General features: G+C 38.6%; 1 protein-coding gene across 1 annotated transcript in view; it reads left to right on the forward strand.

The window, feature by feature from the left end:
* PPA1 (inorganic pyrophosphatase 1) overlaps window positions 1-17788 on the forward strand; it is a 37756-nt gene that overhangs the window by 11949 nt on the left and 8019 nt on the right. The window contains exons 3-6 of the mRNA XM_019936148.3: window positions 2661-2714; window positions 3792-3911; window positions 6061-6147; window positions 13065-13191. Of these exons, the coding sequence (XP_019791707.1) occupies window positions 2661-2714; window positions 3792-3911; window positions 6061-6147; window positions 13065-13191 (388 nt within the window). The remainder of the gene's footprint in view (window positions 1-2660; window positions 2715-3791; window positions 3912-6060; window positions 6148-13064; window positions 13192-17788) is intronic.

A 17788-nucleotide genomic window follows, 5' to 3' on the forward strand; every position in this document is an offset into this window, starting at 1 on the left:
GGGGACACGGGTTCAAGCCCTGGTCCGGGAAGATCCCACATGCTGCGGAGCAACTAAGCCCGTGCACCACAACTAATGAGCCTGCGCTCTAGAGCCCGTGCTCCGCAACAAGAGAAGCCACCGCCATGAGAAGGCCGCGCACCACAATGAAGAGTAGCCTCCGCTCGCCACACCTAGAGAACGCCCACGTGCAGCAACGATGACCCAACCAGCCAAAAATAATTAATTTTTTAAAAGATCCAGTAATCACTACGGTATCTACATACACTTGAAAATATGCTAAACATTCATTTTACAGACTAGTCCCTCGCCTAGATTTGTGGACCCCAGGCTACAGCCTGAGGCCTGCAAGCTGAAATGACCTGGTTTGGCAATCCAACTCTTAGGGAGTTAAAAGCGCTTTAATTCTGTTCACTGCTAGTATCTGGCACAAAACAGTGGTGCTCAATAAATATATGTTGGCAAAAATGAATGAATTGTCTCTGAGGCTCCTTGCAGGATACTCCTTGCTATTTTTGGCCCAGCTAATTTCTAAAAAGTACCAAACCCTCAGGCTTTCGGAGTTCTTCTGTTTGCAGTAGAGTCTTTTCCTGAAAGATGTTTTCTTTCCTGTAATGTTGGCTCTTTCTTCTCTCTTTCTCTTCTTTTCTTCTGCTTTCCTATTATGTAGGTTTGTAATATTAGGTAATGTGGTTTTTGAGGATCTCTATGTATTTATCATTTAATTCCATTAAAGTGTTCAGTATAGTTTCCAAACTTTGAATCAGTGATTTTAGCTTTATTTTCTACTTTTTGTCTTGAGGCAATTTATTCATTTGGTAATATTTTCTTTTAAAAAACTAGCCAGTTTCTTTGGTTTTCTCTTCTCAGGTGATCTTTCATGTAGTAACAGCTCTATCTTGTGGACCTTTAGGGTATTACTGCTGTACACTTTTAAGTTTGACTTGGTGTTGGACGTGCAGATCTTTCATTTTAACACCTGAGGCGTAGGGGTGGTGCTAGATAGACACAGGTCTCGCTTACAATGAGTAGAATGAAATGTAATCGAAGATTGGAACTGAGGTTTCCTACCCATGAACAATGTGTTACTTTTTCTAAAACCATCCAGTTATGACTTTACAGGGATAGAGCAGTTTATGTAGTCCTGGATTTAAACAATGTCTCCATTCATTGTGGTTTTTATATTGTATAGAGTAGGCAGACGTCAGGAGGCTTGGAGCAGAAACTATGGAATATTTTAGTCTCCCTCAGTAAGTGACAGAAGTTTTCGCCTCTTGAATGCAAATCTGTGGAGCTTTCTGCTTGGCTAAAATAGCAAGAAGCTAATTATTGTCTGGAAATCTTTGACTTATTCCCTTGTATTCAATAGCTTATCAGTACCTGTTTGTTTTTTTGTTTTTGTTTTTGTTTTTTGCGGTAGGCGGGCCTCTCACTGTTGTGGCCTCTCCCATTGCGGAGCACAGGCTCCGGACGCGCAGGCTCAGCGGCCATGGCTCACGGGCCCAGCCGCTTGGCGGCATGTGGGATCTTCCCGGACCGGGGCACGAACCAATGTCCCCTGCATCGGCAGGCGGACTCTCAACGACTGCTCCACCAGGGAAGCCCAGTACCTGTTTTTTGCTGCAAAGTAGCAAAGAAGTAATTCTAGCAAGTTTGTAACTAAGTGATTTTCATTTTAAATCAACTGTTTAAAATATGCATTTTATAAAAGTAATGGCAGAGTTGGCTTCATGTGTGCCCTTTGTAGAGGTTTTAAATTGAAAAACTGAACTTAGTTTTATTCCTTGGCAAAAATAATTTTCTGACTATTTAAAGCTCAGTTTTAATTACAAAATGTATTTCAACTTGGTATTTGACTCTGGTGTGCAAAGGAGATGACAACGTGTGATTTTTCATTAATTGGGTTTTTAAGCAGTTAAGCATCTGAGAATTTTTCAATATGTCATCCAATTTCAAGTAGTCCATTTAAGGCTGTAAACTAATTACAATAGAACTGCCATTGATTAAAATATTTTTGGAACATAATATTTTATCTTCAGTATCAAACTTCTTGTGTTTTTGAGGAGTACCTGATTTTTAAAAACAGCCTAATTGGGAGAATAATGTGGGTAATCAAGCTGATTGATTTTGTTTGAGGCTAAAACTAAAGTATGACAAATAAATTTTCTTATTTGGGGTTTGTCTTATAAACCACCTCTGAAATAGAAGTTCCAAAAACATTTTGAGTAATTGCACTGTCACTGGAGGATATGCATAGCCTATGGAGACAGTTGCTTTGAAGATGGCCCTCCTCAGAGATACAAGTTCTGCTATGTTTAAAACTGTTTCCGTTCTTTATAGGAAAATTCTTTCCACCCCACCCTCTCAACATTTTATTATGAAAAATTTACTATGTTTATTAAAACAAACAAAAACTTTAAAGAAAAATACAGTGAACAATCATACACCCACTACTTTGATTCTACAATTATTTTGCTGTATTTGCTTTATCTCTTCATCCATCAGTCTGCCTTATTTTTTTGCTGCATTTTGTTGAAAGTCCATGACTTCAAAGATTTGATACAATGAACAGTTTAACTTTGGAAGGACTGGGGCATACTCATTGAAGTAATAGAATCAATGAACTCCTGTGACCATCTCACCTTCTCTGTGTTTTTCAGGATGTGTTCCACATGGTGGTTGAAGTACCACGCTGGTCGAATGCAAAAATGGAGGTATGTTTCACCTTTGCTAGTCAGATGTTGGATATTAGTTTTGATCTAGTTGCACCGATTTGCTCAAGGGTTAAACAACTAATGTCCAAGGTTGTCCTCTTTCTAGTCCCAATCTATTTTCCAGCTGTATCTCCCATTGCCTGCCAGTCTTCCCTCTGTGCTCCAACTAAACTCAACCATTTGCTGTTTACAAATATGCTACAGACTTTCCTTCTGTCATTCCCAAAGCCTAGAATTACCTTTTTCGCTTCTGTCTTCTTCCCTTTAATTCCATCGTTGACTCCTCCATGTAGCCAACAGGCTTGCTTCAGTCATTCCAGCCATAAATGATTTTATTGGAATTTTTGTCACATTTTGTTAATTTATTTTTTTAAAAAATTTTATTTATTTATTTATTTTTGGCTGCGTTGGGTCTTCGTTGCGGTGCGCGGGCTTCTCGTTGCGGTGGCTTCTCCTGTTCCAGGGCACAGGCTCTAGGTGCGTGGGCTTCAGTAGTTGTGGCACGAGGGCTCAGTAGTTGTGGAGCACGGGCTTAGTTGCTCCGCGGCATGTGGGATCTTCCTGGACCAGGGCTCGAACCCACGTCCCCTGCATTGGCAGGTGGATTCTTAACCACTGCGCCACCAGGGAAGTCCCTGTTAATTTTTTTCTGATGATACCTAATAGATTTGACTTTTCATTATGGATATTTGTAACATTTTCTGTCACTTAATAATGCTTTCTGACAGTAACAACACTTCACATGTAATAGACAGCCAAATATTTGAATAATTTTAAATGTTTTAAAGGAAAGCTGAAGTTAGATATTTTCTCAAATGTTAGGATTTATTCCAGCTAATTTTTGCTTTCTGGAATTAGTAAATGTTCTTTTTCCCTGCGTGATAGTTCCTGTATACCTCAAATGTTTTCCACTTAAAGGCTGATTATGGAGAAACTTATTTCAAATTATAAAAGTGTTAGGGGTAAAAATATATCATTAAAGTGGAACTAGTGCATTTCATAATTCATTTCCTTAAATCCCTATTTGAATAGTATTTCACATACAAATATACAATGATTTGAAATTTTTTATTTCAGATTGCTACCAAGGATCCTTTAAACCCAATTAAACAAGATGTGAAAAAAGGAAAACTCCGTTATGTTGCAAATTTGTTCCCTTATAAAGGATATATCTGGAACTATGGTGCCATCCCTCAGGTATGTCTCTGTGCACTTGCTAGAAATGTACTTTTTAGCTTACAAAAATTTAACCTACTACTGTTAGTAAAAAAGATTTAAACACCTTCAAAAAGTTTTGCTATAGTAGATTATAAAAACATAAGGGGTAATTAACTCATTTTAATACTTCCTTAAGTAACTTATTTTCAAGATGAACTAAAATGTAAATATTTACAATGTTTGAATTCACATTTGAAAGTTTGCTCTTTTCTGAAATTTTTTTTATATGGACTGGTTATAAACTATACAAATTCCTTCTTTACAGAACGAGTGGCGTATCTATTGAGAGAGGCCATGTAGACTAATGCTTAAAAGCACTGATCTTACGGCACCACACAGATGAGGGTGCAAATTCCAAGTCTGCCACTTACTTTTTTTTTAGATTTTTTTTGATGTGGACCATTTTAAAAGTCTTTATTGAATTTGTTACAGTATTCCTTCTGTTTTATGTTTTGGTTTTCTGGCCGGGAGGCATGTGGGATCTTAACTCCCCCATCGAACCCGCACCCCCTGCGTTGGGAGGCAAAGTCTTAACCACTGGACTGCCAGGGAAGTCCCAGTTGCAGCCTTCTAAAGCTTAAATCAGATTCATTATCATGTCCCTGCTTAAAACCTACCAGTGGCCCTCACTAAAACTGAAAATAAATCTAAACTGTCTACGAAAGCTTATCTAACTTGCCTCTGCTTCTTCCTACCTGAGATGTTAATATTTTCTCCTGGGATATTCCTAGTACATAGCTTGTGTGTCTATTTGAGGAATAAAGCACTTAGTACCTGGCACATGTAAGTTCTCACAGCTGCTGACTTATATCTCTATAGTCCTGATTACTTTCTTTGTGCCAAGCTATTTGTGGTAAAGTAATAATGGGCTTCTGTTTCCTAAACAGTCAAAGCTTTGAGGAGGGGGGATATCTGCATTGTTTACCAATTTATCCCCAGCACAATACCAGTGTGTAGTAGACTCTTACTTAATATTTGAATGAAGAATCACTAGCATCATGTCTACTATGAGTAAATAATGTATATTTAATTCTGGTTTGGTTAAGCTAATGCTGTGGCACTTAGGATCTTTAAATGAAATATTCAATTTATTTTCTTCCTGTTGATAAATGGTTTGTTTTTATTAACCATTAAGTCTATTAAGTGGAATCTACTGTGAAACGATCTGTAAGTTACTAAAACATAGGTCAAACCCATCTAGCTTGCTAGGTAGTCACAGAGTCGTTTGCTTTCGTTACAGCACTTCACCTTGTGCTTCAGTTGATTCACTATTTAGCCTTGAAATATCATCCCTCTGGGAACACATTGCTGAAATACTTACACTTCTGTAGGTTGGATTTGGCTTTGTTGGGTCCAGTCTTCCTTTTCCCCCTTTACTTTTATCTCTCTGCCTTTACTCCAGCTGAGTAAGCAAACAAATCCAAGAAATATGTTCCGGATTGGGAGGGAAAAGAACCAAAACAACAGCTACACTTTAAACTGAACTTCCTGGCAGGCACAGGCCATCACTTCTTCTGTGAGCTGCTCTGCAAGGACTCTGTCTTGCAGTTTAGCAGGGAAGAAACCCAGCAATTTAAAGCTTCAGCAAATCCTGATTAAACTTTTTATTCTTGGCTCCTGGTCAGCGATGACATTTTTGCCACCAGCACACGTCATTTCCATCTTAATATTACCACCTACCCATCTCTGCTTGGAGATTTATTTTAAAGAAAATCTGGTTAGTAGAAGATAGTAAGTACTAAAAGTTCATCAAAGCAGTTTTCTTTTACTATATTTTTTAAGTGAACATCTGGCTCTACATTTGTGTTTGCATATTGTCTCAGTTATTAGATAGTTGGGTTTTGTTTGTTTAAAATAGCATCATTATCCATTTTAAAGATTAAATTTAGTTCCGCATTATGCACTTAATAGGAGCCCAGCATTTAGTTAAGATTATTGTGTGTAGTTAAGATTCTTAGACGTGAATAAAGAATTATTTTTAAAAAAGATCTTTTTAATGAGAATAAATAGCTGAAGATTCATATTTTTGCAGAAAGATCATGGGATGTTATCTTTTAATGCCAACATGATCCACTTTGTCATTAGCATATACAGCAATGATATACTGTGTCTTATTTTTTTTTTTTAGACTTGGGAAGACCCAAGACACAACGATGAACACACCGGCTGCTGTGGTGACAATGACCCAATTGATGTGTGTGAAATTGGAAGCAAGGTAACGGAATCTGAAATATTTTTCTGTAGAGTTGAGATGATATCAATGAAATATACAAACTTCATACTTTTAAAAATATTGTAAATAACATATATGAATATTAGTGAAGTTATGATGGGTCTCTTTGGGTGACAAAAGTTTCCATTCTAAGCATTTCTACATTATAATTTGTACATTTAAACCTAGCCTAGAAAAAAATGTGTATTGTATGCATGTGTGTGGAAGAACTGTACATGTTCTGCATTGCTTTAGAAGGCAGATGAGTAGTCAGTAGATGAAGGCTACCAGGAGGCAACAAGGCAAACCTTGCCTAAGGATTTGGAATGACCAGTGAATTGGCCCAAACCAGGTAACCTCATGAGTTGGAGATTTATGGTAGGGATTCCTCTCTCAAGTAGGGTTGCTCTAAGATTCTGACTATAGTTATTTTCTTTATGATCTTTCCCAGTCTCAAGAAAATCTTAAGCGACTTAAAAGAAAGTTGTCATTCAGTTGCTTAACTCATCAAGTTCAGGCATATTGTATGACTTGCCTAACTCAGTGACTTCTATAAAATAAAAGGTAAAGAAAGTACATTAAAATAGGTACTTGAAATAAATTATGGAGGACTTTTTCTTCAGCACCATCGATGACAGATTAAAAACATTAATTACCCTCAACTCTGATGGGACTAATGGACACTTGTTTAGCTTTTTTTTTTAACATCTTTATTGATAATTGCTTTACATTGTTCTGTTAGTTTCTGCTGTATAACAAAGTGAATCAGCTATATGTATACATATATCCCCATATCCCTTACCTCTTGTGTCTCCCTCCATCCCTCCCTATCCCACCCCTCTAGATGGTCACAAAGCACGAAGCTGATCTTCCTGTGCTATGCAGCTGCTTCCCACTAGCTATCTGTTTTACATTCGATAGTGTATGTATGTCAATGCCACTCTCTTACTTTGTCTCAGCTTACCCTTCCCCCTCCCTTTGTCCTCAAGTCCATTCTCTACATCTGCATCTTTATTCCTGTCCCGTCCCTAGGTTCTTCAGAACCATTTTTTTTGATTCCATATATATATGTTAGCATACGGTATTTGTTTTTGTCTTTCTGACTTACGTCACTCTGTATGACAGACTCTAGGTCCATCCACCTCACTACAAATAACTCAATTTCGTTTCTTTTTATGGCTGAGTAATATTCCATTGTATATATGTGGCACATCATCTTTATCCATTCATCTGTCGATGGACACTTAGGTTGGTTCCATGTCCTGGCTATTGTAAATAGTGCTGCAGTGAACGTTGTGGTACATGACTCTTTTTGAATTATGATTTTCTCAGGATATATGCCCAGTAGTGGGATTGCTGGGTCATGTGGTAGTTCTATTTTTAGTTTTTTAAGGAACCTCCATACTGTTCTCCATAGTGGCTGTATCAATTTACATTCCCACCAACAGTGCAAGAGGGTTCCCTTTTCTCCACACCCTCTCCAGTATTTATTGTTTGTAGATTTTTTGATGATGGCCATTCTGACCAGTGTGAAGTGATACCTCATTTTAGTTTGGATTTGCATTTCTCTAATTATTAGTGACGTTGAGCATCCTTTCATGTGTTTGTTGGCATTCTGCATATCTTTGGAGAAATGTCTATTTAGGTCTTCTGCCCATTTTTGGATTGGGTTGTTTGTTTTTTTGATATTGAGCTGCATGAGCTGCTTGTATATTTTGGAGGTTAATCCTTTGTCAGCTGTTTCATTTGCAAATACTTTCTTCCATTCTGAAGGTTATCTTTTCGTCTAGTTTATGGTTTCCTTTGCTGTGCAAAAGCTTTGAAGTTTCATTAGGTCCCGTTCATTTTTGTTTTTATCTCCATTTCTCTAGGTGGTGGGTCAAAAAGGATCTTGCTGTGATTTATGTCATAGAGTGTTCTGCCTATGTTTTCCTCTAAGAGTTTTATAGTATCTGGCCTTACATTTAGATCTTTAATCCATTTTGAGTTTATTTTTGTGTATGGTGTTAGGGAGTGTTCTAATTTCATTCTTTTCATGTAGCTGTCCAGTTTTCCCAGCACCACTTATTTAAGAGGCTGTCTTTTCTCTATTGCATATTCTTGCCTCCTTTATTAAAGATAAGGTGACCATATGTGCGTGGGTTTTTCTCAGGGCTTTCTATCCTGTTCCACTGATCTATATTTCTGTTTTTGTGCCAGTACCATACTGTCCTGATTACTGTAGCTTTGTAGTATAGTCTGAAGTCAGGGAGCCTGATTCCTCCAGCTCCATTTTTCTTTCTTAATATTGCTTTGGCTATTCGGGGTCTTTTGTGTTTCCACACAAATTGTGAAACTTTTTGTTCTAGTTCTGTGAAAAATGCCATTGGTAGTTTGATAGGGATTGCGTTGAATCTGTAGATTGCTTTGGGTAGTAGAGTCATTTTCACAATGTTGATTCTTCCAATCCAGGAACATGGTCTATCTCTCCATCTCTTTGTATCATCTTTAATTTCTTTCATCAGTGCCTTACAGTTTTCTGCATACAGGTCGTTTGTCTCCTCAGGTAGGTTTATTCCTAGGTATTTTTTTCTTTTTGTTGCAATGGTAAATGGGAGTGTTTCCTTAATTTCTCTTTCAGATTTTTCATCATTAGTGTACAGGAATGCAAGAAATTTGTGTGCATTAATTTTGTATCCTGCCGCTTTACCAAATACATTGATTAGCTCTAGTAGTTTTCTGGTAGCATCTTTAGGATTCTCTATGTATAGTATCATGTCATCTGCAAGCAGTGACAGCTTTACTTCTTTTCTGATTTGGATTCCTTTTATTTCTTTTTGTTCTCTGATTGCTGTGACTAAAACTTCCAAAACTATGTTGAATAATAGTGGTGAGAGTGGACATCCTTGTCTTGTTCCTGATCTTAGTGGAAATGGTTTCAGTTTTTCACCATTGAGAACGATGTTGGCTGTGGGTTTGTCATATATGGCCTTTATTATGTTGAGATAAGTTCCCTCTATGCCTACTTTCTGGAGGGCTTTTATCATAAATGGGTGTTGAATTTTGTCAAAAGGTTTTTCTGCATCTATTGACATGATCATATGGTTTTTATCCTTCAATTTGTTAATATGGTATATCACATTGATTGATTTGCGTATATTGAAGAATCCTTGCATTCCTGGGATAAACCCCGCTTGATCATGGTGTATGATCCTTTTAATGTGCTGCTGGATTCATTTTGCTAGTATTTTGTTGAGGATTTTTGCATCTATGTTCATCAGTGATACTGGCCTGTAGTTTTCTTTTTTTGTAACATCTTTGTCTGGACATTTTGGTATCAGAGTGATGGTGGCCTCATAGAATGAGTTTGGGAGTATTCCACCCTCTGCTATATTTTGGAAGAGTTTGAGAAGTATAGGTGTTAGCTCTTCTCTAAATGTTTGATAGAATTCGCCTGTGAAGCCATCTGGTCCTGGACTTTTGTTTGTTGGAAGATTTTTAATCACAGTTTCAATTTCAGTGCTTGTGATTGGTCTGTTCATGTTTTCTATTTCTTCCTAGTTCAGTCTTGGAAGGTTATACTTTTCTAAGAATTTGCCTATTTCTTCCAGGTTGTCCATTTTATTGGCATAGAGTTGCTTGTAGTAATCTCTCATGATCCTTTGTATTTCTGCAGTGTCAGTTGTTACTTCTCCTTTTTCATTTCTAATTCTGTTGATTTGAGTCTTCTCCCTTTTTTTCTTGATGAGTCTGGCTAATGGTTTATCAATTTTTTTTATCTTCTCAAAGAACCAGCTTTTAGTTTTATTGATCTTTGCTATCGTTTCCTTCATTTCTTTTTCATGTATTTCTGATCTGATCTTTATGATTTCTTTCCTTCTGCTAACTTTGGGGTTTTTTTGTTCTTCTTTCTCTAATTGCTTTAGGTGTAAGGTTAGATTGTTTATTTGAGATTTTTCTTGTTTATTGAGGTAGGATTGTATTGCTATAAACTTCCCTCTTAGAACTGCTTTTGCTGCATTGCATAGGTTTTGGGTCATCGTGTTTTCATTGTCATTTGTTTCTAGGTGTTTTTTTAATTTCCTCTTTGATTTCTTCAGTGATTTCTTGGTTATTTAGTAGCATATTGTTTAGCCTCCATGTGTTTGTATTTTTTACAGTTTTTTTCCTGTAACTGATATCTAGTCGCATAGCATTGTGGTCAGAAAAGGTACTTGATACATTTTCAATTTTCTTAAATTTAAAGGCTTGATTTGTAACCCAAGGTATGATCTATCCTGGAGAATCTTCTGTGAACACTTGAGAAGAAAGTGTATTCTGTTGTTTTTGGATGGAATGTCCTATAAATATCAGTTAAGTCCATCTTGTTTAATGTATCATTAAAAGCTTGTTTCCTTATTTATTTTCATTTTGGATGATCTGTCCATTGGTGAAAGTGGGGTGTTAAAGTCCCCTACTATTATTGTGTTACTGTCGATTTCCCCTTTTATGGCTGTTAGCATTTGCCTTATGTATTGAGGTGCTTCTATGTTGGGTGCATAAATATTTACAACTGTTATATACTCTTGGTCTGAACCCTTGATCATTATGTAGTATCCTTCTTCATCTCTTGTAATAGTCTTTATTTTAAAGTCTATTTTGTCTGATATGAGAATTGCTACTCCAACTTTGTTTTGATTTCCATTTGCATGGAATATCTTTTTCCATCCCCTCACTTTCAGTCTGTATGTGTCCCTAGGTCTGAAATGGGTCTCTTGCAGACAGCATATATATGGGTCTTGTTTTTGTATCCATTCAGCCAGTCTATGTCTTTTGGTGGGAGCATTTAATCCATTTACATTTAAGGTAATTATCCATATGTATGGTCCTATTACCATTTTCTTAATTGTTTTGGGTTTGTTATTGTAGGCCTTTTCCTTCTCTTGTGTTTCCTGCCTAGAGAATTTCCTTTAGCATTTGTTGTAAAGCTGGTTTGGTGGTGCTGAATTCTCTTAGCTTTTGCTTGTCTGTAAAGGTTTTAATTTCTCCTTCGAATCTGGTTGAGATCCTTGCTGGGTAGAGTAATCTTCATTGTAGGTTTTTCCCTTTCATCACTTCAAATGTGTCCTGCCACTCCCTTCTGGCTTGCAGAGTATCTGCTGAAAGATCAGCTGTTAACCTTATGGGAATTTCTTTGTATGTTATTTGTTGCTTTTCCCTTGCTGCTTTTTTTAAAAATAAATTTATTTATTTTGGGCTGCGTTGGGTCTTCGTTGCTGTGCGCAGGCTTTCTCTAGTTGCGGTGAGCAGGGGCTACTCTTTGTTGCAGTGCGCGGGCTTCTCATTGTGGTGGCTTCTGTTGTTGCGGAGCATGGGCTCTAGGCACGCGGACTTCAGTAGCTTGGCTTGAAGACTCTAGAGCGCAGGCTCAGTAGTTTTGGTGCACGGGCTTAGTTGCTCTGCAGCATGTGAGATCTTCCTGGACCAGGGCTCGAACCCGTGTCTCCTGCATTGGCAGGGGGATTCTTAACCACTACACCACCAGAGAAGCCCTCCCTTGCTTCTTTTAATATTTTTTCTTTGTATTTAATTTTTGATAGTTTGATTAATATGTGTCTTGGTGTGTTTCTCCTTGGATTTATCCTGTATGGGACTCTCTGTTCTTCCCTGGACTTGATAGACTCTCTCCTTTCCCATATTAGGGAAATTTTCAATTATAATCTCTTCAAATATTTTCTCAGTCCCTTTCTTTTTCTCTTCTTCTTCTGGGACCCCTATAATTCGAATGTTGGTGCATTTAATGTTGTCCCAGAGGTCTCCGACATTTTCCTCAATTCTTTTCATTCTTTTTTCTTTATTCTGCTCTGTGGTAGTTATTTCCACTATTTTATCTTCCAGGTCACTTATTTGTTCTTCTGCCTCCATTATTCTGCTACTGACTCCTTCTAGAGAATTTTTAATTTCATTTATTGTGTTGTTTGTCATTGTTTGTTTGCTCTTTAGTTCTTCTAGGTTCTTGTTAAACGTTTCTTGTATTTTCTCCATTCTAGTTCCAGGATTTTGGATCATCTTTACTATCATTATTCTCAATTCTTTTCCAGGTTGACTGCCTATTTCCTCTTCATTTGTTTGGTCTGGTGGGTTTTTACCTTGCTCCTTCATCTGCTGCATATTTCTCTGTCTTCTCATTTTGCTTAACTTACAGTGTTTGGGGTGTCCTTTTCACAGGCTGCAGGTTCGTAGTTCCTATTATTTTTGGTGTCTGTGCCCAGTGGGTAAGGTTGGTTCAGTGGCTTGTGTAGGCTTCCTGGTCGGGGGGACTGGTGCCTGTGGTCTGGTGGATGAGGCTGGATCTTGTCTTTCTGGTGGGCAGGATCGCATCCGGTGGTACGTTTTGGGGTGTCTGTGAACTTAGTATGATTTTAGACAGCCTCTCTGCTAATGGGTGGGGTTGTTTTCCTGTCTTGCTTGTTGTTTGTCATGGTGTATCCAGCACTGGAGCTTGCTGATCATTGAATGGAGCTGGGTCTTAGCTTTGAGACAGAGATCTCTGGGAGAGCTCTCGCTGATTGATATTACGTGGGGCCAGGAGGTCTCTGGTGATCCAATGTCCTGAATTCGCCTCTCCCACCTCAGAGGCTCTGGCCTGACACCTGGCTGGAGCACCAAGACCCTTTTGGGAAGTCTGAGGTCTTCTGCCAGCATTCAGTAGGTGTTCTGTAGGAGTTGTTCCACATGTAGATGTATTTTTGATGTATTTGTGGGGTGGAAGGTGGATCTCCACATCTTACTCCTCCTCCATCTTGAAGGTCCCTCCTAACTTTTTAAAAATTGCTTAAAGGAACAATCTTAAGTTTGCAGAAATTTGGCGTCTTCCTCATTTCCTATTATCCACCAAGTAAAACTTTTCTTCCAAAGTTTCATTCTGTAGTATTGATCTGGCTGTGTTTTTTGACTTTCAGGTATGTGCAAGAGGGGAAATAATCAGGGTGAAAGTTCTGGGCATACTGGCTATGATCGATGAAGGGGAAACCGACTGGAAAGTCATTGCCATTAACGTGGATGATCCTGATGCAGCCAATTATAATGGTAAGAAATATTTGTAGGGTCTGAAGTCTTTATACCTAAATCTTACCCAGCACCAAACTTAACCTGTAATGACAGAGTTGTAAGCCCATGCCTTCAAACTGTTAAAGAATGGAGGAGCAAAACATTTAACAAAGCATTGTTATTTCTACTACTGAACTTCTGTGGTTAACTAAGTAAACTTTCTCCTTCATTCCAGGAAAGAACAAATCTGGTAGTTTTGTATTTCCTGTTTTCTTCTTTCCTTCCCCACATGCTAACACTTAGTTGCTCTATTTATTTATTTTTAAAAATTTGAAAACTGAGATATAATCCACATGCCATAAAATTCACCATTTTAAAGTGTACAGTTCTGTGGGTTTTGATACATACACTAGTCTGTTAACCATCACCACTATCTAATTCCAGAACATTTTCACCACTCTGACAGGAAGCCCCATATCCATTAGCAGTCACCCCCTATCCCCACATCGCTCAGTCCCTGACGACTACCAGTCTATTGTCTGTCTTTATGGATTTTCCTATTCTGAAAATTTCACACAAATGGGGTCACATGATATCCGGCTTCTTTCAGCTAGCATACTGGTTTCAAGGTTCATCCACATTGTAACATGTATCAGTACTTCATTCCCTTTTTTTTTTGGTGGTGAAATTAACATAACATAAAATTCACCATTTGAACTATTTTAAAGTGTACAGTTCAGTGGCATTTAGTACATTCACAGTGTTGTGCAACTCACCACTCATCTCATTCTAAAACATTTACATCACCCCAAAGACAAACTCTGTACCTTTTAGTAGTCACTCCCTGTTCCCTCCTCCTCCCAGGACCCGACAACCACTAATCTGCTTTCTGTGTCCATGAATTTGCCTATTCTGGATATTTCATATACATGGAATTGTAAAATATGTGGCCTTTTTGTGTCAGGTTTCTTTTACTTAGCATAAGGTTTTCTAGGTTCATCCATGTTGTAGCATGTATCAGTACTCATTTTTTTAATGGCTGAGTTATATTCTATTATATAGATATATATCACATTTTGTTTGTCCATTCATCTGTTGATGGACATTTGGGTTGTTTTTGGCTATTAGGAATAATGCAGCTGCTATGAACATTCCTGTACAAGTTTTTGTGTGGACGTGTGTTTTTAATCCTCTTGGGTGTATATACCTAGGAGTGGAGTTCCTGAGTCATATGGTAACTCTTATGTTTAGCCTCTTGAGAAACTGCCAAACTTTTTTCCAAAGCGGCTGCACCATCTTACAGTCCTGCCAGCAGTGCATAATGTTCCGATTTTTCTACTTCTTTGCCAGCACTAGTTGTTATTTATCTTTTTAAATTATAACCCTTCTAGTGGGGTGTGTCTTTTTATTTTTGAGTTATAAGAGTACTTACATGTTTTGGATACTAAACCTTTATCAGATATATGATTTGTCTATATTTTCTTACATTTTGTGGATTTGTCCTTTCATTTTCTTTTTTTTTTTTTTTTTTTTTTTTTTTTTTTTTTTTTTGCGGTACGTGGGCCTCTCACTGTTGTGGCCTCTCCCGTTGCGGAGTACAGGCTCAGCGGCCATGGCTCACGGGCCCAGCCGCCCCGCGGCACGCGGGATCCTCCCGGACCGGGGCTCGAACCCGCGTCCCCTGCATCGGCAGGCGGACTCTCAACCTCTGCGCCACCAGGGAAGCCCTGTCCTTTCGTTTTCTTAATGGTATCCTTTGAAGCACTCAAGTTTTTCGTTTTGATGTAGTCTATTCTTTTATTGCTTGTGCTTTTGGTATCATTATCTAAGAAACCATTGCCTAATCCAAGGTCACAAAGACTTAGTTATGTTTCCTTCTAAGAATTTTATAAATATAGCACTTACATTATTTCTTTCTGCTGTTTTACAGAGTACGATCTCATATATATTTAAATATATGCAAATTATATGTAAACTCATTTAAAAAGGACTCAACGCCAACCTTTAATAGTACATTGGGAAGAAAGATGAAAAGAGTCTGACTTTTTGTTTCAGATACTTCTGTATTGACTAAATTTTGTACGATGAGAATGCATTCCGACATTTAGCTCTGATTCTAAATGTAGGAATGTGTGTCCATTTTCAGATGTGCTATTTACACAAGAGTGCACATGCTAAATAGCGTGCTTTGGCCACAGTTAATGAAGCCACGCCATCATTACATCAGCACAATTTTCTGGGTGTCATTTCCCTGCAGTAGAGGTTATTAGGACCCTAAAATTTTCTCTGGGGGGCTGGCCCCATGAGGCAAGCAGTATGCAGCTTTCCTTAAATGTCAGCCTAAGGCAATGTCCATCATCAGTTATAACTGGAAGAGTATTAGGTAGAACTAACTAAGAGTAGAACTCTTGACAAGCCACAACTTTGGGAGGGATACACACAGAGCCATGGAAGAGGATGGCCTACGCAGTAAAGCAACCAAGTTGACCATGTTGATCCCCTTTGTTATTGTGAGCCCACGACAGCCAGTGACCCTTCTGCCTCAATTGTGGGCATCAGGAAATTGAGCATTTTATGCACATGGTTGCATGCTGGTTAGAGGCTGAATCCAGGGAACAGCACAGAACTGGTGCTGTCTTTGGTAGGATCTTTTTTTTTTTTTAATTTATTTTATTCTGAAATTCAGTGACTTTTTGGGGGGGTATTTTTATATTTTAATCCTGGGGGGTTTTTTTGTTTGGTTTTTTTTTGCCATGTGGTTTGTGAGATCTTAGTTCCCTGACCAGGGAGTGAACCCGGGCCCTTGGCAATGAAAGCACAGAGTCCTAACCACTGGACTGCCAGGGAAGTCCTTGTCTTTGGTAGTATCTTTTTTTTTTTTTTTTTTGCGGTATGCGGGCCTCTCACTGTTGTGGCCTCTCCCGTTGCGGAGCACAGGCTCCGGACGCACAGGCTCAGTGGCCATGGCTTACGGGCCCAGCCGCTCCGCGGCATGTGGGATCTTCCCAGACCGGGGCACGAACCTGTGTCCCCTGCATCGGCAGGTGGACTCTCAACCACTGTGCCACCAGGGAAGCCCTCTTTGGTAGTATCTTGATGTGGCATCAGGAGGCAGTTCAGGGAGCTCTGCAGACCACTGGCTTTGTCTGTACGTGTATAATGTACAACTGGAGGAACAAAAATTGACTGAGTTCTTTTCTCCTACTTTTTTCCTCTGGGTCTGGTGTTCACAGTTCCCTAGTCAGGATCCAGCATACCTTTCAATACCTGGTTCACAGTCAGTGAGTTAATCAACTGTTATATTTTTCCTTGCTGCAATGTAATACAAAAATATGTTTGATCTTTGTCTCCAGTTCCTGGCAAGGAACTCCTAAAACACTGGGACTTTCCTGAGTGACGAGTGTCATTTTTATTCATAATGAGCCCCTTTCATCACCCCTGAGTTTATGCTAATAAGGTGACTTACAGTGGGGCCCCTAGCTAGCCTCAGACCAGTTCAGTCAACAGAAAAACTGAATGATTAGAGGGTGGGAACCCCCAGCCCCAACCACTGACCTCTGGGATCGGGAGGGGAGGCTCCACAAAAAGTCTGGAGTCACGAGATGTAGAACACTTGTAAGTTGGTGAACACACTTAATTGCTGGGAGGGTGGCACGCCTCCCCACCAGAGGGCATGGAAACTATGCACCCCGCATACTGTGCCCTATGCATCTCCTCCATTGGACTGTTCCTGAGTTGTATCCTTTATACTAAACCAGTAAACATAGCACAGTGTTTTCTTGAGTTTTGTGAGTCTTTCTAGCAAATTATCAAACCTGAGGAGAGAGTTGTAGGGAACTCTGATTTATAGCTGTTGGTCAGAAGTATGGGTGGCCTTGGACTTGGCGATCAGCGTCTGAAGTGGGATCAGTCTTGTGGAACTGAAGCCTCTGACTGTGGGACTTGATGCTAACTCCAGTTAGATAGTGTCATAATTGAATTGTCGGACACCCAGTTGGTATTCCTAAGGAATAGAACTGGATGGAAAATTTGTTGGAAGATACCCTACACTTGTATTTTGGATTTCTGGATTTTCAAACTATTTCTGTATCAGATGATACGTTTTATATGAATTCTAAGTTCCTTGAAATTTATCAGTGTTTAAACATTTCCCAGTTCAGTTTGTAACCTTTCCATACTTTTGGTGGTACCCTGATAATAAAATGCATGGTATTCTTTAACTATGTAGATTATAAACTGGGCTTAAGCAAAGTTATTTTATAGAAATATAAATAAGCTGTTGTTGAATGTATTCCTCCTTCCAATTACAATTTTCCTGGTGGATTTTTTTTTTTTTGCACATGTATCTAATATTTGTTTGCATGGAGAAGCAGTTCAGTCATTTAAACTTGAGTTTGATGACATTGAGGCTAGGCACTGTTAATGGCTGTACAGAAACTTTTAAAAGTTTTTTACACAGGACACTTTTTTTTGTTGGCCAGAACTAAAGTATTGTGATACTGAATGCCTATACTGTAGAGTGAGAAAAGCCTATTCACATTTAATATGTAACCTATCAATGAATATGTATAATGCATTTTTCTTGTCTTTTTGTGTGTAATTGGGGTGTGATCCTCGAATACAGCCTCAACCTGTC

Source organism: Tursiops truncatus, chromosome 16 (genome assembly GCF_011762595.2).
Source record: "Tursiops truncatus isolate mTurTru1 chromosome 16, mTurTru1.mat.Y, whole genome shotgun sequence".
NCBI classification, from domain to species: Eukaryota; Metazoa; Chordata; class Mammalia; order Artiodactyla; family Delphinidae; genus Tursiops; species Tursiops truncatus.